Source organism: Nicotiana tomentosiformis, chromosome 6 (genome assembly GCF_000390325.3).
Source record: "Nicotiana tomentosiformis chromosome 6, ASM39032v3, whole genome shotgun sequence".
Lineage (NCBI taxonomy): Eukaryota > Viridiplantae > Streptophyta > Magnoliopsida > Solanales > Solanaceae > Nicotiana > Nicotiana tomentosiformis.
Window position 1 is genome coordinate 139,510,881 of NC_090817.1, and position 24,854 is coordinate 139,535,734.

The 24,854-nt window shown below is 34.4% G+C and overlaps 2 protein-coding genes across 2 annotated transcripts; one reads left to right on the forward strand and one right to left on the reverse strand.

The window, feature by feature from the left end:
• Nucleotides 1-2,419: 2,419 nt before the first annotated feature.
• LOC104115644 (SAGA-associated factor 11) lies at nt 2,420-4,692 on the reverse strand. The gene is made up of 4 exons (XM_009626319.4): nt 4,553-4,692; nt 3,873-3,984; nt 3,077-3,388; nt 2,420-2,960 (listed from the first exon to the last, which is right to left on the reverse strand). Exons 2-4 carry the CDS (start codon nt 3,909-3,911, stop codon nt 2,781-2,783), a joined length of 531 nt encoding a protein of 176 aa, XP_009624614.1. The 5' UTR covers nt 3,912-3,984; nt 4,553-4,692; the 3' UTR covers nt 2,420-2,780.
• Nucleotides 4,693-14,549: 9,857 nt separating this feature from the next.
• Nucleotides 14,550-16,951, forward strand: LOC117281311 (basic leucine zipper 19-like). The gene is made up of 4 exons (XM_033661163.1): nt 14,550-14,737; nt 14,870-14,960; nt 15,980-16,106; nt 16,749-16,951. Exons 1-4 carry the CDS (start codon nt 14,550-14,552, stop codon nt 16,949-16,951), a joined length of 609 nt encoding a protein of 202 aa, XP_033517054.1.
• The last annotated feature ends 7,903 nt before the right edge of the window (nt 16,952-24,854 follow it).

Consider the following 24,854-nt stretch of genomic DNA (forward strand, 5'->3'; position numbering starts at 1 on the left):
TTGATTTTGTATTTTAATAAAAAATTCTAGAAAAAGATTTTTTCCGAAAAAATAATTTTGTCATGGTGGATTGCTTAGGTGGATGGCCATGTAAGCAAATCTAACCCAGTTGGACTGTTATGTCACATTCAATGGCAAGACTAACGGTTTAAGGCATTTAATGTCCAAAATATAAACGACAAAGATATTTTTGGTACAAAAAATAAACGAATAACATTTTTGAGCTATTTCAGATAGTTCAAGTGCATTTTTTGCCCTTTACTATGATAAAGGCATTATCGACTATGAACTAGAATTGTTGAGACATTTGTGAAGTCCCTTGTACAATGTGACGTTGTTTAAAATCTTGGAGAAAGCTGAAGAGTCTACTGTCTAAGGATAACAGGTTTGGGGAAGGACTTTACTACAAAACGAAAACAGAGAAATTTACTAGTCATAACAAGAAGAACCTTTAACTAGAGGAAAAGATCTGCTTGCTTCAGAACAGGGGGAAAAGCGGGGGCAAATTCAAAAAAGACCGATATATAAAAATTAATTATATTCGCTAACTAAAAAGTATAAAAATATATATAAAGTATATATAATATATATTGTGTCGGGTATTATATTTGTATTTTTTTTACTTTTAGCCCGCGCCACATTCGGTAGCCGAAAAAGTGTATAATATATACAAACAATATATATATTTTTTCGGTTATTATTTTGAGAGCAACTATACAGTGTCATTTTCCCGTAAAAATAGCACGTGCTAGCCAGTTTTCGGACTGGTAATTGAAAAATAGCTAGCGTTTATAAAGTCATTGAAAAATAGCCACTATTTTGCTGTAACACGGAAAGTTCAAGCATAATAAACTGGAGTTTAGAGCACTTGTGTATGAACTTCCAGCATATTATGCTAGACCAACATATTATGCTGGAATTTCAGTATATTATGATGGAGTTCCAATGTATTTACTGGAACTCCATCATAATATACTAGAACTCGAGTATATAGTTCCAGTATATTATGTTCGAAATTCACATGTAAAAAATTCGAACTCCAGTATATTATGCTGAAATATTTTTCGAATTTTGAACAGTATTTTTGTTCAAATTTATCTTTACATGAAAAGTTGCTAAATTTCGATTACTTTTAAAATTGTGACTATTTTTGAATTCCACCCTGGAGCACCAAAAAATCTTCTAAAAGGCTTGGGCTTCCCCAAGGCCCTAACAGAAGCCCATATTAGCAGTGTGCCCGTGTGGTATTAATTGTGAAGAATCATTAAAATCCCACACCGAAGGGGAGGTGTAAAAGAGAGCAGCTGCAACGAATATAAAACTAGCTCGTTCACTAAAGCAAAACTCACGCAGCCACGCGATGAGCACAAAGCGAACTATTCTTAAATGAGGATCCCAACAATGCAAGTTACAATTTTCTTATCTTTTGTCACATAATTATAATACGATTTTGTTAGTCATAAAATGATTTCAGTTTATACTTTGCTGTTAAACAGTAATCTAGAAGGCTAAATTTTAGATCTGGTGTCTAGTAAGAACTAGGGAAAGCACAAAGCTGTGAAACCGCTTTAACCGAACAATAGCAAAAATAAAACTGGAAACCAGTATGCGATGTAAAATTTGAACTCTTTGGAAATTGGTTAATTCTTCTGGGGTGCCTTTGCTTCAGTGGTTTGAGTTTTGAACTTTTGGAGATTATTTAGTTCTTTTTGGGTGCCTAATTATTTAGAGAATCCTGTCATATGAAAAGCATAATCAACTTCCAAAAAAGGAATTGGAATTATATATATATATATATATATATTACTTATTACTTATTACTTTATCCACTTTGACCAATTTCTGTACCTTTGGTAAGTGTTAATTTTAATTTTATTGAATAAGGTACATTTTTCTAACAAATCTTGAAACTCTATTTGCTTTATCATTCATTTAAGAAGTTTTGAGGAAAGAATTGGAATGCTAGACGCAAAAAAGGTTAGAGTCGTCACTAGGCTTATGAGGTTGAGTGTTAGGGAAAGAACGTGGTGGGGTTTGTGATAGTAATTCATGAGTTTTGTCAAGTTGAGTCGGGAATTCATGAGTTTTATCAAGTAAAATTGGTGACGAAAATGGAGAAGGCATCTGCAATGGAGAAAATCGGATATGGGAAAAAGAAAAAGAGAAGAAAAGAAAAAAGAAGAAAGAAAAAAGAAGAAAGAAAAAAGAAAGGTAAAGAAAAAAAAGTACTAATAAAAAGGAAATAGTGTTTGTAATGCACTTTAATACAATTAACGAAAAAACTAATTAGTTTGGGTGGATTCCGTTTCGAAAATGATATATATGGACCAATTGTGACTGTAAGGTCATATATGGACCAACTATGTGACGGTAATGATATTCTTGAGCTAAAGTATTAACGAAGGACAAATGAGCTCAATTTCGTATAGTACAATGGCATATTTGGACCTTTTCCATAATAAATATAACAAAAGAACTGATGATAAAGGCATTGACTATGACCTAGAATTGTTAAGACATTTGTCATACAATGTTAACAAGTTAGATTCAACTACTAAACTCTGGTTTGTGAAAGCCAACACGCACTAAACCAGTTGGATGTGAAACCCATGCTTGCATATATTTACAGACAAAATCATACTGTCTGCTCCTTGTGGCCGCCCAAATGCACGACAGATAAGGAGGATTTGAAGCAACAAAGGGAAGTCCCAAGTAGTCTTCTCAGTTCAATTCTTCACCTGAAGATGAATCAGCCTCCTACATTGGCCTCCAAGGCCATATCACAATTCTTCTAAGGAGCCATTTGAGTATTCATTACCTGCAACACCGGAACTTCCATTTGGTAACCGGCTCGAGCTGGTGGGATTTGAATAAGGGGAGTAGGTTGAAACAGAACTGCTTCGTGTATATCGGTTCTGAGCAGTGCTACTTCTTGTTGCCTTAAGACGGGTCTTCCTCCCCTGCAGCCAAGTTCAACACTCCTTTAACATATCACAGTAGTATTAACAGAAAATAATTTGGATATACTGATATGGGGTCAATCTGAAATTGGGTGCTGAAATAGGAAATAATCTACCTTTCCCATGCATTTTTCCAAGTGAGGAGCAAACCGTCCAGCCACTATAGACCGGCTACAGTTCATACATTCAAGTATCTCATTTGCGACAGGAGGATGAGTTTGCCCAAATATATCTACAATGTATTTGCCATTTGTTTCACTACTGTTGCTAGGATCAGCTACTGTTGCCCGAGCTTGGGCAGACAACCGCAGTTCTTCCTCCTCTTCTTCTACATTACAATCAAGACCTAGTTTTGCTATTCGGTGACACTCAGATGCAACATCAACAATGATAGAATCAAGGAGCTCACTGAAAACGTGAGAGGACAACTGCACAGAGAATGCAAAGTAGGCCAACAGTTAGATATCGACAAGATTGGCATGAAGTAAAACACAGAATCGATTATTATCACCCATTTACAAGATGTCCTGACTTTGAGCATGCAACAGAGAAAAACTAAGCTTAAAAAATGAATACACCCCCCTCCAACCCCCAATGCTTACATGGAAAAGATTTAATGTAGTTGGTGCTTTTTTGCAGATAATATAAGTTGGAAGTTACTAATCATGTAGAAGACATTGAAAAAGAACTAGGTCTTCAAGATAAACAGACAACATGCAGAAACGTGGGTGGAGTATAGTAGACAACAATTTTATGCGTTGACCACAGGAAGGAGAACGAATAGATTCAACATATTAGGAACATTCTCCTAATTGCCTTCACATACAGCTGACACATACAATTCTTTATAGCAGTTAAGCAACAGCGATAACCAAATATGTGTTTCTAGTATCACTTTAAGACGTGTATTACCTGCGGATTAGAGATATTATCCTCATTTGGCGCAGACATGAGTCTTGCCTCCGAAATACAATGTGCAGAAACCCACACAGAAAGATCCGGCAGACGAACAAAATCCTGCAACCTAGATAGACAACAGCATGTAATTCAGAACTCAGAAGAGAATAGGAGAACTTTATATAAAATTAAAATTAATATGAATCGTATGTCAAAGGAAAACAATTATTCAAATTGAGCTGTATATGTCATCTTCTTGATATCTATATATATGTTAAATAAAAACACAATCTTGATCAAGAAAAAAAACAGACTCGTGCTTAAGCGAAACCAACACGTAAATGTGCAAGAGCTTCAAAAGGTAATGTAAGTAGCAAAGCAGAGGTCCGGCACAAAGTTACGTGGATGTTATTTTCCATGGAATATACATAATCCAATCACCTGAATATAGGGTCAATTTAGAAATTTAAAGTGGAGCTCAACCATGATCAAGGCATATCCATCAATCAATCAATTACACCTTAATTTCAAACTAATCTATTCAGATTGTTCTATATTCGTACTTCTGCTCTATTTGGGCTCATTTATTTCCAATATTCTGATGAAATTAGTTTAAAATAAGGTTTCATCAAATTGGTGATTAAAACAGAACACCAATTAAAACAATCAAAACTTACAGATCCAGAAAGAAATACCTGATTAGTTCTCTGTTAATCTGCTTACTCTATTTCTCTAATCTGATGGCTTGGAACAGAGGCATAAGGGGCGATGGGTTGCGGTGTTCGGGTGAAGATATGATACTTGGAGTTCTACGGGCGGCTACTGTATTCCGCCAATGAAATGCCGAGTGCTCTGGTTTTGAGCGACTTGGGCCAAAGGCTTTGCTTACTTACTTGAGATGGGCTCCTTTTATTGAGATTGTTTCGGCCCAATTATAGAAAGACGACGGGAAAATGACACTGTATAGCCGTTTTTAAAATAATAACTATTTTTTTAGTATATATATACATTTTGTATATTATATACAAAAACTATACAAATTTTATATACTTTTTCTTATTAAAATTACTTAATTAGTATTGAAAATTAAATGAGTTAGATCCAAAAAGTTGAATCGATATATGGAGAATTTTTATATAGTTAGCCAGAGCGTCATTCTTTTTTCTTCCCTCTTTTTATTTATTTATTATTAAGAAATGATTATAATTCCCATCTTGTATATCAAACTATCTCTAGTATATATTTGAGTAAATCCACAAGAAATTACACTGATATATACAAAGATGAAAAATAATTTTTTTTATATATATTTTAACATACGAATAAGGAAAATAAATTTTTGATATACATTATAATATACAAAAAGAAGAAAAATAAACTTGTGGTATAAATTTTGGTATACACGTGATTTGATGTGTTATACATTGATATGTAAAAATAATATAATTATTTTCGTTGTGATATACATTGATATAGAGACCACAATAAATTTTAAACAACCATATTTATAATTTCTTATTATAGATATATAAAAAAGGAAAATAAAATTTTAATAAGCGTTTTGATATTAAAGAAGAAAAATAAATTTGTGATATATATTTTGATATACATATTATTATTGTAATATACATTTATCGACTACCTGATGCCAATATCTATAATATTGGTTTTTTTTTTAATTATGTGAGTAAGTTGTCATACCGTGCCAAAATCCCGACAACAAGCATGATTCGGCTTAATTGCTTCCAAATTTTAAGAGACAAATGTATATTTTAGTCATTCATAATTTATATATATATATATATATATATATATGTGTGTGTGTGTGTGTGTGTGTGTGTGTGTGTTTTATACATATTTATTGGCTAGCGAATATAATTAATTTCAACTGACTGATTAATTTTGTATTTTGACTGATCCAAAAGGAGGTTGACAACTTAACATGATAGCCCCATAAAGACCGTCTATTTGCCAGCAAAATAGTGGTTATTTTTTAATTACTTTACAAATATTGGCTATTTTTTAATTACCAGTCTGAAAACTGGCTAGCCCGTGCTATTTTTATTATTTCAATTTACTCGAAAGCTTTGCTTTATTTTTTTTCGCTTTTGAGGCCATGCCATAGCATAATATGAGGAAAAAATAAATTGTTGCAATGTATAAAACATTTTTACCAAATACCATTTATCCGATAAAACTTACCTATTTTTCACCAATTAGAGATATATTAGGGTTAGCTTTAATCTAGTAAAAGTAATAATATTAATAAGTATTATGACTTTCTTATAGTAAATAGTAAGTGTTAGTCACTATGTATTACTATAAATAATGAAACAATAAACTTTCTGAAACAGAAAAAAAAGAAACAGAAAGTTAGCAACAACCAAAAGTCGAAATAAATTTTGAAAAAATAATTTCGGAATAAATCGAGCCCACTGAATGCACAGTGTGTCCTTAAGAAAATTATTCCCCTCAAGTACTCGAGGTGCTGGAATATTATCCTCCCAGGATAGAACGATTTAACTCACCGGAATGTTAGTACCAAAAACGCCGATGAAACAACGAACTACTCGAAGGCTATAAAATACACTGAATATTTTGTGCAGAATAATAAGAAGAAGAAGAAGAAGAAGAAGAAGAGCAGAAAAATTCGTAAGGAAAGATTTTGGGATTCAAAGCATATTTATAGACCTTCTGGCACTGTTTCAGAAAAGGTTTGCAACCTTTTAGAAACAGCCATGACTGTTGGAACATGTTGTTTGAAATATTGCGGAAAAACGGGTTTTAAAATAATTTGGGAAAGAAAACGGACCGGACCGGGTCGCGTCGCGGGTCCTGAATTATTTCGGGTTGAATTTTTGTTAATTAATTAAATTAATTAATTAAATAATTAAAAACAATTTATCCAAAAAGAATAATCAATCAATCTTTGACTGAATCCGAAGCCGAAGCCGAAATCCGAGCGAGCGACGACGGCGCGAGGCTTACTTTCTTTCCAACCCATTTAACACCAAGAGAAGTGCTTTCTCAATATAAGCACATTTATTTTTCTTTCCACTACCAATGAGGGACACTTTGCTCTTTTCAAAGCAAATGGGAGCTCACTTTCCCTCAACTGTCTTCCCTCCATTTTTCATTCACCAATCTTTAATCCCAATAATCCCCACATGATTGGGGAATGGCTATAAGACAAAGAAATGCATGGACGGGTGTGTGTTTTACATGCAAGGATTAATTGCATCTGGATATGTAGGTTTCCCTTTGAACTTTCCGTAGTGTACATATATCGGATATACTCGATCAATCGGTAGATTTGATATTTTTGAACCGTCAAGCTTTGTTATATACCTAGACAACATAAATCACATAATCAACCCTTAACCATCCATGGTTCTCACGGTTGTGTTCGTTTCAGCCCTGAATACCGCATGGTTTCATGAGTGCTTAGAGAATGGGCCTTTACTTTCATTCCTCTTGAAGCGGCTTACACTTCACACTCACATAGGTAATTTCTAAACGTGTAATCCTATAGACACACTATCTGGTCATATCCTGCCAGACTTAGCAAATCATTAAAAAGCTTTAAGCTTTATTGACTCATCAAAAAGCCTTAATGCTTTACCTCGATTTATGAACATTGTCTTCATCATGAGAATGAGTTGAGTTATTTGACAATGTTGAACCGTCATTCATAACTTTGTTTGTTCTCTTTGAACCTAGCTATTGGGATCTCCAGTCTGCTAGGTAGAGTTACTGCCATGATGACTTGTCCTATCCCTTAACCCCATTCCCTTTGATGATCTTTCAACTGTCTTTCTAGATAGGCCTTTTGTAAGTGGATCCGACACTTTATCTCTTGACTTTACGTAGTCTATCGTGATAACACCACTAGAGAGTAGTTGTCTAATGATATTGTGTCTTCGTCGTATATGGCGAGATTTTTTGTTATACATAACACTCCCTGCCCTGCCTATTGCCGCTTGACTATCACAATGTATACATATTGGTACCAAAACATTTGGGCCAAAATAGAATATCTTTCAAGAAATTCCGGAGCCATTCAGCTTCTTCACCAGCCTTATCTAAAGCTATGAATTCAGATTCCATTGTAGAACGGGCGATGCACGTTTGTTTGGATGATTTCCAAGACACTGCTCCACCCCCAATTGTGAAAACATATCCACTCATGGATTTAACTTCAGATGATCCAGTGATCCAATTTGCATCACTATATCCCTCGATCACGAAGGGATATTTGTTATAATACAAAGCGTAATTTTGGGTATGTTTCAGATATCCCAAAACTCGTTTCATTGCCATCCAATGTATTTGATTGGGATTACTTGTAAACCGACTCAGTTTACTAATAGCACATGCTATATCTGGTCGCGTACAATTCATGATATACATCAAATTTCTCAATACTCTTTCATAGTCCAGTTGTGAGTCACTTTCACCTTCATTGAAGTGCATAACTCACGTCAATTGGAGTCTTGGCAATTTTGAAATCCAAATACTTGAACTTGTCAAGTACCTTTTCAATGTAGTGAGACTGTGATAATGCTAGACATTGTGGAGTCTTGTGAATTCTGATTCCTAAGATCATATGAGCAACTCCTAAGTCTTTTATGTCGAATCTGCTAGCCAACATGCGCTTAATAGCATTTATATCTGCCATATTTTTGCTCATTACCAACATGTCATCAACATATAAACAAACAATGACTTCATGTCCTAGAGTGTTTTTAATGTAAACACACTTGTCACACTCGTTGATTTTAAACCCACTTGCCAATATTATTTGGTCAAATTTGGCATGCCATTATTTGGGTGCTTGTTTAAGTCCATAAAGCGACTTAACAAGTTTGCACACTTTCTTTTCTTTACCCGGAATCACAAAACCCTCAGGTTGTTTCATGTAAATCTCTTCCTTCAATTCTCCATTTAAGAAAGCTGTTTTAACATCCAATTGATGGATTTCAAGACCATACACGGCCGCCAGTGCCACTAACACCCTAATAGATGTTATCCTCGTTACTGGCGAGTAAGTGTCAAAGTAATCAAGGCCTTCCTTTTGTCTATAACCTTTGCCAACAAGTCTTGCCTTATATTTGTCAATAGTGCCATCAGCTTTCATTTTCCGTTTAAAGATCCATTTCGAATCTAAAAGCTTATTTCATGGAGAAATGTCAACCAATTCCCAAGTATGGTTATCTAAAATTGATTGAATTTCACTATTGACTGTCTGCTTCCAAAATGTTGAATCAGAAGATGACATAGCTGCTTTAAAAGTTTGAGGCTCATTTTCAAGCAAGAATGTCACAAAATCTGGTCCAAAAAAAGTAAATGTTCTTTGACGTTTGCTACGCCTTGGATCCTCTTCACTTAGAATTTTTTCCTTTGGTTCTTCCCATGGTCGTTTAGGTCTTTCACTTAATGACTCACATTCAGTTTTATACGGATATATACTTTCAGAAAAATCAACATTATCTGATTCAATTACCGTATTAACATGAATTTCAGGATTATTAGATTTATGAACCAAAAACCGACATGCTTTACTGTTTGTCGCATATCTAATGAAAATACAATCCACGGTTTTTGGTCCGATTTTTACCCTTTTGGGTAAAGGTACTTGTACCTTTGCTAAACACCCCCACACTTTGAAATATTTCAAGTTGGATTTTCTTTCTTTCCATTTTTCATATGGAATTGATTGCATTTTTCTATGGGGTACTCTGTCGAGTATTCGGTTAGCTGTAAGGATAACTTCCCCCCACAAACTCTGCGGTAACCCGGAACTTATTAATAAAGAATTTGTCATTTCCTTTAATGTCCAATTTTTCCTTTCCGCAATTCCATTGGATTGAGGTGTGTAGGGGGCGGTAGTTTGATGGATAATTTCATATTCCGAATATATTTCTGCAAACGGAGATTCATATTCTCCACTCCTATCACTTCTAATCATTTTGATCTTTTTATTCAATTGATTCTCCACGTCACTCTTGTATTGCTTAAATGCTTCAATTGCTTCATCCTTACTATTAAGCAAATAGACATAACAATATCGAGTGCAATCGTCAATAAAAGTAATAAAATACTTTTTCCCACCTCGAGATAGTGTCGACTTCATATCACAAATGTCAGTATGAATTAAGTCTAAAGGATTTGAATTCCTTTCAACAGACTTATAAGGATGTTTTACAAACTTAGATTTAACACATATTTGAAATTTTAATTTATTACACTCGAATTTAGGCAATACTTCTAAATTAATTAACTTCCGTAAGGTTTTATAATTGACATGTCCTAATCGAATATGCCATTAAATCATTTGACTCCAATAAATAAGAAGAAGCTGAAATTTTATTCATACTGTCAACAACCATTACATTGAGTTTGAAAAGGTCCTCTGTGAGGTAGCCCTTTCCAACATACATTTCATTCTTGCTTACAACAACTTTGTCAGAAACAAATACACATTTAAATTCATTCTTAATAAGTAAAGAAGTAGAAACTAAATTCTTCCTAATAGTAGGAACATGAAGAACGTTGTTGAGCGTTAACACCTTGTCGGAAGTCATCTTCAGGAATATCTTCCCATAACCTTCAATCTTGGCTGTTGCAGTATTTCTCATGGAAAGCTCTTCTTCGGGACCAACAATAGAGTAAGTCGCAGATGCTTCTTTGACAGCACAAACATGTCGAGTGGCTCCAGAGTCAATCCACCACTCTTTCAGATTTCTAACTAGGTTGCATTCCGAAAGCATTGCACACAGATCATCAATGTCATCATTCTTCTCCACTATGTTGGCCTGTCCCTTCTTCTTATCCTTTTTCGGGAGACGACAATCAAGGGCTTTGTGACCAACTTTTCCATAATTATAGCAGTTGCTCTTGAATTTTTTTTTGTTTTGCTCCTTAGTCTGTCCAGAATACCTCTTTCTCTTCTTACTTTTTGGAGCAGTCTACTTAACGATATTAGCTCCCATGATCGTCCAACTTCATTTCTTTGCGCTTGTGCTTAAGATAGTTTTTGAAATCTCTCCACGAAGGAGACAATTTTTCAATCATTGCAGCCACTTGAAATGCTTCATTCACGACCATATCTTCAGCAATAAGGTCGTAAAAAATAAGTTGAAGTTCTTGAACTTGGGTTCCAACGGTTTTGCTGTCTATCATTTTATAGTCTAGAAACTTGGCAACCACAAACTTTTTCAAGCATGCATCTTTAGTCTTATACTTCTTCTGAAGTGCGTCCCATAATTCTTTCGAAGTTTTTACAGCACTGTAGACATTGTACAAGTCATTATCCAAAGCACTTAGGATGTAGCCTTTGCAAAGAAAGTCTGCCTGTTTCCACGCCTCAACAATCATAAACTTCTCATTATCCGGTATGTCAGCGGCAGGCACTGGAGGGTCTTCACTGGTGAATTTCTGCATACCAAGTATGGTAAGCCAGAAAAACACCCTTTGTTGCCATCCTTTGAGTTGGCTCCAAAAAATTTTTTCGGTTTCTCGGTCGGTGGAAGAACAGTCCGGCTTGACGAGGCTATCATCGTTGCCGCAACAGTCGCAGAAGAATTTTCATTATCAATAGCCATTTCTCACTATCAACAACAAAAGAGTTCAATTAACGGTAAAAAATAGAATAGTAAACAGTACTGTAATGAACGATAAACAATATGTTTAATAAATAAAAATTGAAGTTTTTATATATTGTTTTACAATAAACGATGAAGCTTTTATGTTCTTCAAATCGTTTCTGAATTTTAATACTCCAATGAAGTTTCTATATCTTCAAATCAGAATAGAAAAATTCAGAAGAAGCAGAAAACCACACATGTTTTAATCTCCAAAAATCAGAATACAGAATACACTAAATATTTTCCTTAAGATTGTTAGACACTATGTATTACTGTAAATAATGAAATAATAAACTATCTGAAACAGGAAAAAACAGAAACAGAAAGTTAGCAACAACAGAAAGTCGAAATAATTTCTGGGAAAATAATTTCGGAATAAATCGAGCCCACTGAATGCACAGTGTGTGTTTGATAAAATTATTCCGCTCAAGTACGCGAGGTGCTGGAATATTATTCTCCCAGGATAGAACGATTTAACTCACCGGAGTGTTGGTACCAAAAACGCCGATAAAACAACGAACCACTCGAAGGGTGTAAAACACACTGAAGATTTTGTGCAGAAGAAGAAGAACAGAAAATTTCGTAAGGAAAGATTCTGAGATTCAAAGCATATTTATAGACTTTCTAGCACTGTTTCAGAAAAGGTTTGCAACCTTTCAGAAACAACCATGGCTGTTGGAACATGCTGTTTGAAATATTGCGGGAGAACGAATTTTAAAATAATCCAGGAAAAAAAATGGACCGGATCGGGTCGTGTCGCGAGTCCTAGGTTATTTCGGTTTGACCGAAGCCGTCGCCGATGGCGTGAGGCTTACTTTCTTTCTAACCCATTTAACACCAAGAGAAGCTTTCTCAATATAAACACATTCACTTTTTTTCCCACCATCAACGAGGGACACTTTGCTCTTTCCAAAGTAAAAGAGAACTCACTTTCCCTCCACTTTCTTCCCAACATTTCCCATTCATCAATCTTTAATCCCAACAGTAAGTTTACTAATTATAACCGAGTGATACAAGTGTCAAAATTAGAGAGAAAAATCATGATGTATATAAATTTAGAAGAAATACAGTAGATTTTATCTAACTCGAGAGACTAATATTTCCGACATTTGACATAACGAGCTTGATTTTGATAAAAGATTCTCTCATCCGATTTAACTAAGTTCAATATAAGATAAATTTGACTTTAACTTAAGATGGTGTTAATGCTTTTTGGGGGTTGTTTGGTATGATGGTTAAGAAAAATAATTTTGGGAGAAAAATTTAGTACCGTTTTATCCCCTTTTTGGTTACTAATCCTGAGATAAGTTATCGCAGGATTAGAACTAGTACCAGGATAACTTATACTTGCCAGAGGGTGAAATAGTAATCCCAGGATAAAACAGTAAAATTGATAATCTCATGATTAATACGACATATCAAACAATCAATAAAAAATAATACTAGAATAATTAATTTCAGCATAACATATTTTTAAACCAAACGACCCCTTGGTAAACAATTATGAGAATGCATATTAACTACTCTCCTTGTATAGTTAATGAAACTAATTAAGAAGTGGTAATACTAGTAGGTAAATACTTATTCAGTAGTTATATCAAATCAATGAATTAATTTATTAGTAATTTGATCTAGTCCCCCAAAATTCACTAGCTTCTTTTGACTGACTACTCATGATTATTTTTGGCTTCTAAATTTGCTTTTTAATGCTCTTTTGCAGAAGACCTGCGTGTTTTTCGTGAAGTAAAACGTTTGTGATACCTTTGTTTTCATTGTCCTTTTTGCCACGTAATTTACAAAGTGCCAAAAAATTATCCTTTTTTTGGGCAAATAAAGTAAAAAATTTAGTAGAAAAAACAACTGGAAGATTAAGCTATTTGCCTCAATTTTCAGACCCACACACTCACTACCATCCTAAAAATGTAGTATCATATTAGAGATAAGTTCTTAAGATCTACAACATTTGGCATTCATGCTTTGTGTGTCTAATTAATTTTCCAAATAAAATGAGAATAATATTTCACTACTTATCTGTATGATTATCTTTTAAAAATGATAGTAACAAACTTCTCAAAAAAGTTCAGGCAACAAAAATGTGGGTAATATGGGAAAATCTGTTTATGGGCATAGGTAATCCATCATTTATGTGGTTTTTAGTAGTTAGTATTAAGATTTATATAATTATATTCATAATAGTTTTGTTTTATTAGTGTTGGTCGCTTTACAAACGAGGGAAGGCGATCGTTCAAGAATAGAAATTCAACCCGACAAAAGTGATGCATTAAAAACGATATAGACAACATACAGTCAGCGACGTAAAAGACATGACGACATCTAGCTAGTCAACGGGTTCATTTTTTAACGAGGTTAAGGTGTGACCCTGAAATAAGGAGAAAAAAAAAAAAAGAGTATACAAAGTGTTTGCTCGGAATCACCTTAAATGATTGGACAATTAGTAGGTTAAAAACAATTAGGCAAATTAAACATCTTTTGATATAATAGTTTTTAAAATTTTGAAAGTGTTTTTATGAGGAAGAACATTTTTTCGTTATAAATTCAACCTTTTTAAACGTTTCGAAAATGTAAAGTAAATATTATTCTCCTTGTTTAGTTATTTATTTATTTATTTACTATCTCCTCAACGATTTCACGAACTATATATCTGTAATAATTCAATTCTTTTGTAACCACAAAATAGTTATTTGAACTCATAATCACTGCCTAGCTTATTTAAGTCATGCAATTAAAGCAAAAAAGAAAGCATAATTTTTTTTTTTACCTTTTTATTTAAAAGATTCATTTTTTTTAATGAAATCTTATATGACAGGCTGCCAAAATGAAAATTCAATTTTCAGTCTCTATATATAGACAACTATTATGCCTTTTGTAACCTCATAAAAATCTAAAGAAACATCACTCTAGAGGTACTACTAGTTCATGCACTTCATAATTCACTTTCTTTATAATTTTTCTTTCTTTTTCTGCTAATCAATTTTTTTTTTTTGGGGTTTGTATTAAATCATTGTTCCTTAGGTAATTCAAGAAAATGGAAGATAAGCGTAAAAGATCTGAGCCTGAATTAGCTTTGTCCCTTAAAAGTCCAACTGATAATCAAGATGAATTACCAGTTAATAGGCGTAAGGTTCCTCTAACCCTAGATCAAGCAATTGATTTTGAACTGAACAAGCCTGGTCGAAATGTTGATTCTGACGTGGATTTGAAGAAGCTTAGAAGGTTATATCTATTTTGTTTTGTTTTTGTGCCTTGGTTTTTCATGATAACTATAATATGTTTTTTACCTATGTTTTATAAGGTTGTACTCCATATGTTAAGATTAGATAACGATTTTTTTGTGCATTTTATTAGGACTGTATCAAATCGATTGTCTGCGCAAAGATCTAGGATTAAGAAGACTGAATACATCACTGAGTTGGAAAAGAAGGTGAAAGACCTCCAGGTACCTAGATCAATTTTTTTTTTCTAATCGAATGATTTTTCGTTTCATTTTTTTTTTTGTTGGCAAATAGGAGATTTTATTTTATTACTAAGTAATATTATTACATAAATTAGATATTCCGTTTCATGTCGTTCCAATTTGTTGTTTTGCAAAAGAAGGTGAAAGACCTCCAGATGCCTAGAAAAAATTACGTTGCGAGTATTATAAATGGCAAAGTTGTCTTTCTGCCACGAGATTTAGTCATTTATCGTTCCGATTCGTAAAAAGAAAAAAGTTATTAGGGAGAACAGAAGTTGAATGTTTAAAAGATCTTGTTCTTAATTTAATAAGAAAAAAATAAGAAGTCTATAGCATTTAATGGCATAAGTAAGATTTTTCGAGGTGTTGCCATTTAATAACTACACATAAGGGTCTTATCTAAGTGGTCATGTTGATTTAATTTCAAAATCAGTGTCGCGGATTCGAATTCATTGATTTGTAATTTTAGGACTGTTATTTCTTTTAAAGAACAAATGAGTCTTAAAGCGTCATTTCAAGTCTCATTTGTTAAACGAGAAATACAATGCACATTGGCATTTGAGGTGACATCGCTTGCTACAAAAATCAGATTAACCACGAGACTATGCGCACTTTTTTATCAATCTTATATTTACAATTTTTTTTGTGTTTTCCTCACAAATAATCAATCTTATATTTATATGTTTTTTGTGTTTTCCCCAAAAATATAAAGAAATTCGACGAAGGAATGACACGCTTTCTTCAAGAGCATCCACCTCTATCTGGGTTGGATGTACGTAGTCTTTCGTCACCTAGTTCATTTGAGTCCAGTATTTTCAACCCTAAACATAAATTTATATGTAACATTTATTAAAATCCAACAAATATTAAATTGAATTCATAATTTAAAAGTATTATGGATTCAACGTTAAGAGACTTAGAGGTTGAACCTAATAAATTCGAATCCTGAATCTGCCTTTACCTTCGTTACCACTAACATTTTGTTTTCTATGTTGGTGCAGGATACCATAGCTTATCTATCACCCGAAATAGAGAATTACAAAGAAAAGCAAACGATGTTGAGGATGCAGAGAAAATATTTGCAAGAACAGTTGGATAGCTTCACTGACAGATCCAAGCTCCGCACTGGTATATCCACCCCAAACAGAAGTCTATTGCTCATATTATATTTTCCTTTAAGTATTAAGAAAAAGAAAAAAAAATAAAAACAAAGGGATTGTTAGATTGGAGGTATTAAGAAAAATAATTTTAGTGTAAATTTTCGCCTAAACTAATGTAGTGTTTTGTGAAAGTAATAAAAAAAAAAGTCTTTTCATAACTACTAGTATACACCATTTAATTTGTTAGCTGTATTAAAAGGAATAATGTTCACTTAACTAATGCAACTTTTGGTTGGCAGTATTCATGATCATAATACATGCATCATGCAAGACTACAAATATTGTTTTACACATGATAAAATGTGAAATAAGAATATGCGTAGTAGCAATAATATATATGAACAAAAATATTTGAAGACAAATTAAACATTTTTAAAGTAAGTAATCCCTAGATACCATTCCGATCTATAATTTATTATACACTGCATACTAATCGTTACATTATTAATCAACTCATAACGATCTCTTTATTAGTACTATTCATCCATAGATAATCCTCGTATAACAATATTTCTCATAACTAGCGTGTGAATCAAATGACTCTTAAAAGAATTTTCTTTAATGCTTGAAGTGCACAAAAAGTGACAATAAGAGGGTTTTCATGTTGCAGTGCAAATTGAAGAGATGAAACTTGAATTAAGGAGGCTTAAGGAACTTGCCAAGGCTCAAGAAGAGCATTATAATATGCAACTGGGACAAACTTCCAATTACTTTTATCAGTCTGAAATGGAGCTGCAGCAGGCTGCTGCTGGCATAGATCAGTATCTCAACTTAGATGTCATGAACTTTTACCCACCCAAGAATGAGATGTGAACCAATTATGAACTAATATTGGATCCATGCTATGCTCTTTGGTCAAGATTTCCATAGTGCCAGGCTGCTAGCTTTTAATATTATTACTATGTATTTTGTGGGATTACTAGGTCTTTTTATTTTTTTTTTTGGGGGGGGGGGGGGGGGGGGGAGGGAATGAGGAGGAAAGGTGTTGAAGGTGTGTGTTATCGTTCATTATTACAATCGAAAAAGAATTGTGTGTGTGAGTTTGGGGTGGGGGGTGGGGGGGTGAAGGTGTAAGTTATCGTTCATTATTAGAACCGAAAAAAATGTTGTACTTCGTCTTTCTTGATTTTCTAATTCTTCGTAGTTGAAAATGAGTTTAAGCTATGTGTATGACGAGCGCAAAACACATTTAAATTGTGCTCGTTAATCAAAGATAGTATAGTATAATATCGTGTCCATATAGATTTGATTTAAACATTATTATCATAGTTTGTAGTTAGATTGCTATTCAAGAGGATCAACAGTTGAGGTTTATATAATTAATAATCTAAAATCTATAGCTATTGACTAATGACAGTCACAACAAAGGTAAGAAAGGGAGTTATCAATGAGAGAAAATATGGGTTGATAGGATAGGTGCAAGATAATTATTCGGGATCTAACTCTAGATAATTCACTTCTAATGTTCAAGTGAGTCTTTCGAATTCACTTAATTATCAGTACAAATATTTAGTAGACACTCCTCTCTCGATTAAGTCTCAACCTCACAATATGAACCAATTTAAGCTCGGTAAAGATATGCAAGAATTTGTAATGGATTGGTCTTTAGGAGAACCTCTTTCGATTATCCTCCTAACTAGATTTAATCAAGGATTCAACTAACCTCTTTCGATTACTTAGAAGAATCTATGAACTAAACCAACAATATAGTGTAAATATATCACAAGTTATGCCTCTTTCGATAACAAGAACAAGTGAACATAGATGCAACGATTAAATCTTCCAAAAACGATTCAAATACATAAAAATAAAGTTATAATCCACAAACAACCATCAATACACCAAATCCATCAAAACCCAAAAGGTTCTACTCCATAGACATGGAGAAGTTCTTCACAAATGAAATAAAAGTAGAGAAAAACATAAATACAATCCAAACCCGGATCCTGAGTGAGGAAGGAATGATGAAATCCTTGTGCTTGAGTTCTTCAAACTCCTCCTTAGCCTCCTTGGCCTCCCTAGGTCGAAATCTATCTAAAAGTCCTTCTAAAATGGTATTTTGGGGAATTTAATCCGCCCGTAAAATAAAACGGATGCTACCCTTTTCTTAGCGAAATAAGACTCTTCCCGGATAGGATATGCGCGGTCGCGCACCTAGGGACTTGCTCGCGCATTTTGCACTGTAACGACCCGGCCTGTCGTTCCGCGAGTTGTAGCCTCGTTTTCCCCATTTCTGCTTATTTGTGTGTTCTTCAGATGTGTTGAGTTGTTTTGAATTGGTATTTTGGGTTCGGAGTAGTTTTGGAGTGAAATGAGGCACTTAGACTCTTAGTTAGAAAGCTAAGTTAGAAAAAGTCAACCAGAAGTTGATCTATGAGTAAACGAATTCGGATTGGGATTTTTATGATTCAGTTAGCTTCGTTGGATTATTTTAGACTTAGGAGTGTGTCCGGAATTTAATTTGGAAGTCCGTGGTAGAATTAGGCTTGAATTGGCGAAAGTTAGAAATTTGGCGATTTTGGTCGGCAGTGGAAAATTAGGTATCGGGGTCGGAATGAAATTCCGGAAGTTGGAGTAGTTCGTAATATCATTTGTGACGTGTGTGCAAAATTTGAGTTAATTTCGAGTTGATTTGATATGTTTCGGTGCGAGTTTTTGGAAGTCGAAAGTTCGAAAGTTCATTTAGTTTGATTTGAGGCGCGTTTCGTCGTTTAAATGTTGTTATGCATGATTTGAGGCCTTGAGTTGGTCTGTGTTATGTTATGGGACTTGTTATCATGTTCGTACGGGGTCCCGAGGAGCTCGGGTAAGTTTCGGATAGGGTTGGGCTGCGTTGTGCTCGTTTTTCTTATGTTTCGACATCGTTTCTTCCAGCATAAATGGTATCACATTAAGCAAATGAGCTCCAATTTCTGGTTTGATTGCAGCATTAGATCCGTATCGTAATTACGGAATCATAGCAAAGAGAATTGTCGAATTTGGGCATCGTATGAGGAACTTATGGTCATTTTACTAAAAACTTGAGTTGCCAGATTTTTCAGATTAATTACGCAATTGCCACTGAATTCGTATTTAAAAATCTACAGTATTTGCAAAATATTAAAACCTACATATCTCCTTCGTCATAAGGTCAAATTGAGTGATTCAAAAGCCTAACTTGACTAAAATTTTACAAGAAATCCATTGGATGCATAAAAAGAGAGTTTTGGGATTGTTTTATGAGAAACGAGGCAGAATAACTGGCAGAAAAATATATAAAACGAGAGTTTGTTCATTCGGTCATATTTTGAGTTGGGGAGCTCGGATTTCGGCGATTTTGGGGGCGATTTTCACCATAAGGATTGGGGTAAGTGTTCTCTACTCAGTTTTGGTTATATTTTGCTGAATCTATCTTCGTTTTTAGGATTTGATTGATGATTTCAAAGTGAAATTGAGGGAGTTAGGTTTGAGTTTTGGAGAGTTTAAGTGAGGATTTGAGGGACCAAACGGAGTCCGATTTTGATAAATTTTATATGGTTAGACTCGGGAGAGGACGGGGTTTATTATTTTGCCATTTTTGACTGATTTCGAGATGTGGGTCCGGGGGGCGGGTTTTGGCCGATTTCGGATTTTTGGCATATTTATGTAGTTTTTATTCTGGAATTCGATTCTTTAGACTATGTTGATAGTAGTATTCTGATTTTTGGTTAGATTCTGAGCTTTTGGAGACCGAGTCCAGAGACGAGGGAATCCCAGAGTAGGATTTTACGTTGTTAAGGTAAGTAACAGTTTTAACTCTAGCTTTGAGGGTATAAACCCGGAGAATTTGATATCGTGTGACTGTTTGGAGGTGATACCCATGCTAGGTGTCGGGCGTATGGGTGTATACCTCGAGTTATTGAGACTTGGTCCGTCCCATGAGGCCTCATGGCCATCATATGTGTTTACGTAGTTACTTGTTGATGGACTTGTCTGCCTTCATGTTAGAGATCATGCTTAGGCTTTATTCATGCTCACATTATTTGTACCAAGTCATAGAAATTATTGTACATGTTTATCTCAGTCTCTATTATTTGCTAATATGCTGTGATATTTGATGTGGGCTGTGTTCCCTTATTTGTTGATGATGGTGAGGCTAGTGAGGCACATGATTGAGTGAGGCCGAGGGCCTGGTTGTGAGGATATTAATACCATAGCACGTGAGTTATCCTCGTAGTACGTGAGTTGACCGTGTGGGTCCAAGTATTGATACCATAGCGTGTGAGTTGTCCGCGTAGCACGTGAGTTGACCGTGCAGATCCAGGTATTGATTTGATGGCATGCGAGTTGTCTGTGCATAGTGCTTGGGCTTTGGGAGCCCTTCCGGAGTCTGTATACACCCTAGTGAGCGCAGAGTGTTGAGCGTTGAGTGCTGAGTGATGGAGTGACATTGTTGTGAGGTTGCATTTACTTTTGATGTTGCTGCATTTACCTGTTAATTTTTCTTGTAGTCTTACTGATTTATGAAATTATCTGTCTACTCCTGTTTGTACTTAGTTGTGGAAATAATAATTGGATATTCTGCTTAGCTCGTCACTACTGCTCAGTTCCTTAGTTATTTCTGTTCCTACTGAGTCGGTTGTACTCATACTACACCCTGCACTTTATGTGCAGATCCAGGTGAGCTATCGCGCACCTAGGTGGTATAATCTAGGAATTTAGAAAAGTGTAAAACATAAAAGTTGTAGCCTTTTTAAATATCTTTCCAACGATATATTGTGGAGGCCAAACAGATTTCTGAGCTAAAAGTTATGTGTATTATACTGGACAATGCGTAGTATACTTGCTCGACTCTTCGTTGCGTTCTTAAAGTGCACTATCATCCGTTGATCCCCGAACACGATCCCAACTTAATCCTTGGTCTTTTACTCAGACTTTGAAGCTCTAAAATAGCATGAATTTATTCCACAACATCTACATAGATCGGAATCACTCCTACAAGGCATAAAACACACAATTAGTGCAAAATACTAGCGATTAAAGCTCCAACTCAATTAAAGCGCAGTAAATTAGAGTGCAATAAGCGACTAAAACACAATATTATAGCCTACCATCAGTGTACTAGTAGTGTATGGTGAACTTACAACATGTAATTCTTCATAGAAAAATACAAAAATAACAGGTTAAATTAAACTGATGGTATAAATATTATTTACTTCACTATATTTAGTAATTATAGAATCGGATTTAAAAAAGATTCATCTAAATTCACTGACTCTAAATTCTAATTTCGCCTTCATTATGAATTAACCTTAATTTCTACCTTACTTCAAGAAATTCAATTTCAATGTCGAGTCACAGCCTTGGAGCTCGTATTTGTAGGATGTAGAAGAAACAGCTGCCTGCAAGTTGGATATATATATATATATATATATATATATATATATATATATGCGATAAAAATCATTTGTCTGTGCACTTAATATGGAAACCATGATTCCATCTTGGCAACATCTTTAATTTTTCTCCTTGCTGAAATTTTCCAAGGCATATTGGACACTCATTATTAATGACAGAAACCACCCTTCAATAATCCTTGCTCGTAAACCATAACTAGAATCTTTCTCAACTCATTTTTATCTAATCCCTTAGAAGCCAAACGTGCAGTTGGCTTCTTGGGACTCGAAAGGAAATCTTACGTTGCGTTGCGCAAGATCTAAACTGATGTGTTTATGTTTGCCTTAAGCTAAGGGTCTATTGAAAACAATCTATCAGGGCCAGCCAGACCCTACACTTGCTTTAGGCCCCAAGAATTTAAGGACCCCAAAATTATTATTTTTCTATATAGTACACAATTTGTACAATTATTTCTTATTATTAGTAAATTTATTTATGTTGTTTTCATATTAGAGTTTAATAACATAATTTCTTCCTCTAATTAACATAACCAAAATAGTTTTTTGACAATCTTATTTTACGTTTTTACTGAATTATTTTTCTTTATTCATTAGTTAGTCGCGTAACTATATCTAATAATCTAACTTATCATTTATTTTCCTCATATAAATTATAATCCACCCATCCCAATTTATATAAAGGTGTTTGACTAGACATGGAGTTTATGACATAAAGGAAGACTTTTGAAACTTATGATTTAAAACAAACCATAGAAACTTGTGTGACTAGAAATCATCTCATTAAGGGTAAAAAAGAATATTTAAAGTTGAACTATTACCAAATATAGAAAAGGGGCTGACTAAAAAAAAGGTGTCACAAAAGTTGGGACGGATGAAGTATGTTTTCGGGTTTCTCTCATTTCAGTTGTGATGCAATCAACGTTAAATTCGTTCAATTTTTATACCTTATAAAACCAAGTTCTTATTTTTTTCATTCCAGACACTCACTTATCTAATTTTTCAAGCAACGAATATATATATATATATATATAAGGCTTCTTATTAATGCTTAGCTTTAGGCCTCGGATGCTATTGAGTTGCCCATGCAATCTATCTTTACTTTCACAAGATAAGGGTAAGGTCTGCATACACACTATCCTCCCCAGATCGCATTTGTGGAATTACACTGAGTAAGTTGTTGTTGTTGTTGTTGTCATCGTTAAACGCAACATAAGATTGTCCTCAGAGCTATGGGGCATAATAGCATAAGCAGCATAGCTGCAACATACTATTAGCAAACAGTTAGTCGAAATCAAGTCGCTATTGTAAGACTGGCTTGAGATATTATTAGGGTTTGATGAACCGTACATATAGTAATAACCAAGTAGAAAACGAGGCACACAATACTCATATCTCATAGTTGCAGTAATCTGTAGTGAAGAAGCATACAACACGTTTAGCTGGTTGTTGTCCAAGGGAATGCATGAAAGGAAAAGCCGAGATATTTGTAGAATTTCTAATCTTGAGAGGCCTAGATGGACAATCTTTACTTATTCTTGTTGGGAAAAATAATATCCCGCCCAGGAATAATATCCACGATAAATAACAATAACACAAGAGAGTAACAAAGACATCAAATCTTTTAACGGGGTAAAATACAATACTCGAGCGGAGCAATATAATACCACTATAATATTATAACTTGGTAGTGTCAAGAGACTACTACAACTTTAAAAGAAATAACACTCTTTATTTTAAATATCACACTATGATATTACTCTCACTCTTTATTTATCTCACATACTACAATCCGTGGATTACTCTCAACTTTTTGCTTCTCTCGTTTTGGTGTACTCAAATGAGGAAAGTGACGTCTCTATTTATAGATGAATGGTTGCTCCCCAAAACCATTCAAAATTAATTCTGACTCCAATTTGCCGATTTGCAATCTTGCAAAATGGTTTTGCAAGTTGTCCACCGCCTAAGCCGTAAGTTTGGCCAATCATCTCTTTTTTCATTTCTTTATTTTATTTTCTTTATTTGTTATTTTGTTATGGAATTAGTTTCCCACAAATATCCCCCTAAATTTTAATTTTTCTTCTTCATTCCAAGTCTTGATCTTACTCTCTGAAAATCTTCAAACTTGAGAGGCGTTGTATTCTGCAACTTGATCATAAGATTTCACATATTTGAGCTCCACTTCCTTATTGGAAACATATTGCCTTTGCTTGTAGCCTTTATCCACAAATCGTGCCTTGTATCTCTCCAAATCTCCATCAACATTCTTCTTTATCTTGTATACCCATTTTACTCCAATTGCTCGATGATCCTTAGGAAGAGTTGTTAACTCCCAAGTGTTGTTCTTCTCTATTGACTCGATCTCCTCCTCCACGGCTTGTTTATACTTTTTGCCTGAAATAACTTTATCAAAGTTAATTGGTTCACTATCAGCAAAGAGACAATACAAGAAATCAAAATTAGTAACTTCTTCTGTGCTATCATAGAGCTCTTGAATACTTCTCGTCCTTTGTTGTTGTTCATTTGAACTTTCTTGAGAAGAAGGAGTTGCAACATTGGTTGGAGAAGGGGGTGGAGTTGTGTCCTGCACAGGTACCACGGTCTCTGCTTCTTTTTCATCACCAAAGTATGGAAGAAAATCATATGAAGTTTCTTCCTAAGCTTCCCAATTCCATGCAAATTATTTATCAAATTCAATATCACGACTTACCACCACCTTGCCGCTGCTTGGGTTGTATAGCTTGTAGCATTTTGAACTCGTATCATAGCCAACAAACATATGCTTGACACTTTGATCGTCAAGCTTCGCTCTGCCTTGTTGTGGCACATGAGCATAGGCTATGCTCCCAAATATTCTCAAGTGCTTAACACTTGGCTTTCTTCCACTCCATGCTTCTTGAGAGGTTTGATCTCTAACATTTCTTGTTGGAGATCTGTTGTTCAAATAAACTGCACAAGAAACAGCTTCGGCCCAAAATTACTTGGGCATACTTTTAGCTTTCAACATACATCTCGCTATATTAAGAATCACTCGATTCTTTCTCTCCGCAACTCCATTTTGTTGGGGTGAGAGGTACCGTTAGAGGGCGAAAAATTCCATGAGACTGACAGAAGTCATTAAATTCTTTTGAAGTGAATTCGCCTCCTCTATCGGACCTTAAAGCTTTAATTTCATAGCCACTTACTTTCTCTACAAGTACTTTAAAATTTTTAAAAGCAGCAAAAGCTTCAGATTCTTAGTTCAAGAAATAAACCCTAAGTCTTTCTACTAAAGTCATCAATGAAGAGAAGAAAGTATTTACTTTTACCAAAGGAAGGTGGATTGATTGGTCCACATACATTAA

Bases quoted from the DNA above. Each gene is read 5' to 3' on its own strand.
- LOC104115644 (XM_009626319.4), bottom strand. From the start codon at position 3,911: ATGTCTGCGCCAAATGAGGATAATATCTCTAATCCGCAG. The intron at 3,389-3,872 runs GTAATACACGTC...TTCTCTGTGCAG, and splicing joins ATAATATCTCTAATCCGCAG to TTGTCCTCTCACGTTTTCAG. The intron at 2,961-3,076 runs GTAGATTATTTC...ACTTGGCTGCAG, and splicing joins TGGAAAAATGCATGGGAAAG to GGGAGGAAGACCCGTCTTAA.
- LOC117281311 (XM_033661163.1), top strand. From the start codon at position 14,550: ATGGAAGATAAGCGTAAAAGATCTGAGCCTGAATTAGCTTTGTCCCTT. The intron at 14,961-15,979 runs GTACCTAGATCA...ATGTTGGTGCAG, and splicing joins AGAAGGTGAAAGACCTCCAG to GATACCATAGCTTATCTATC. The intron at 16,107-16,748 runs GTATATCCACCC...TTCATGTTGCAG, and splicing joins CAGATCCAAGCTCCGCACTG to TGCAAATTGAAGAGATGAAA.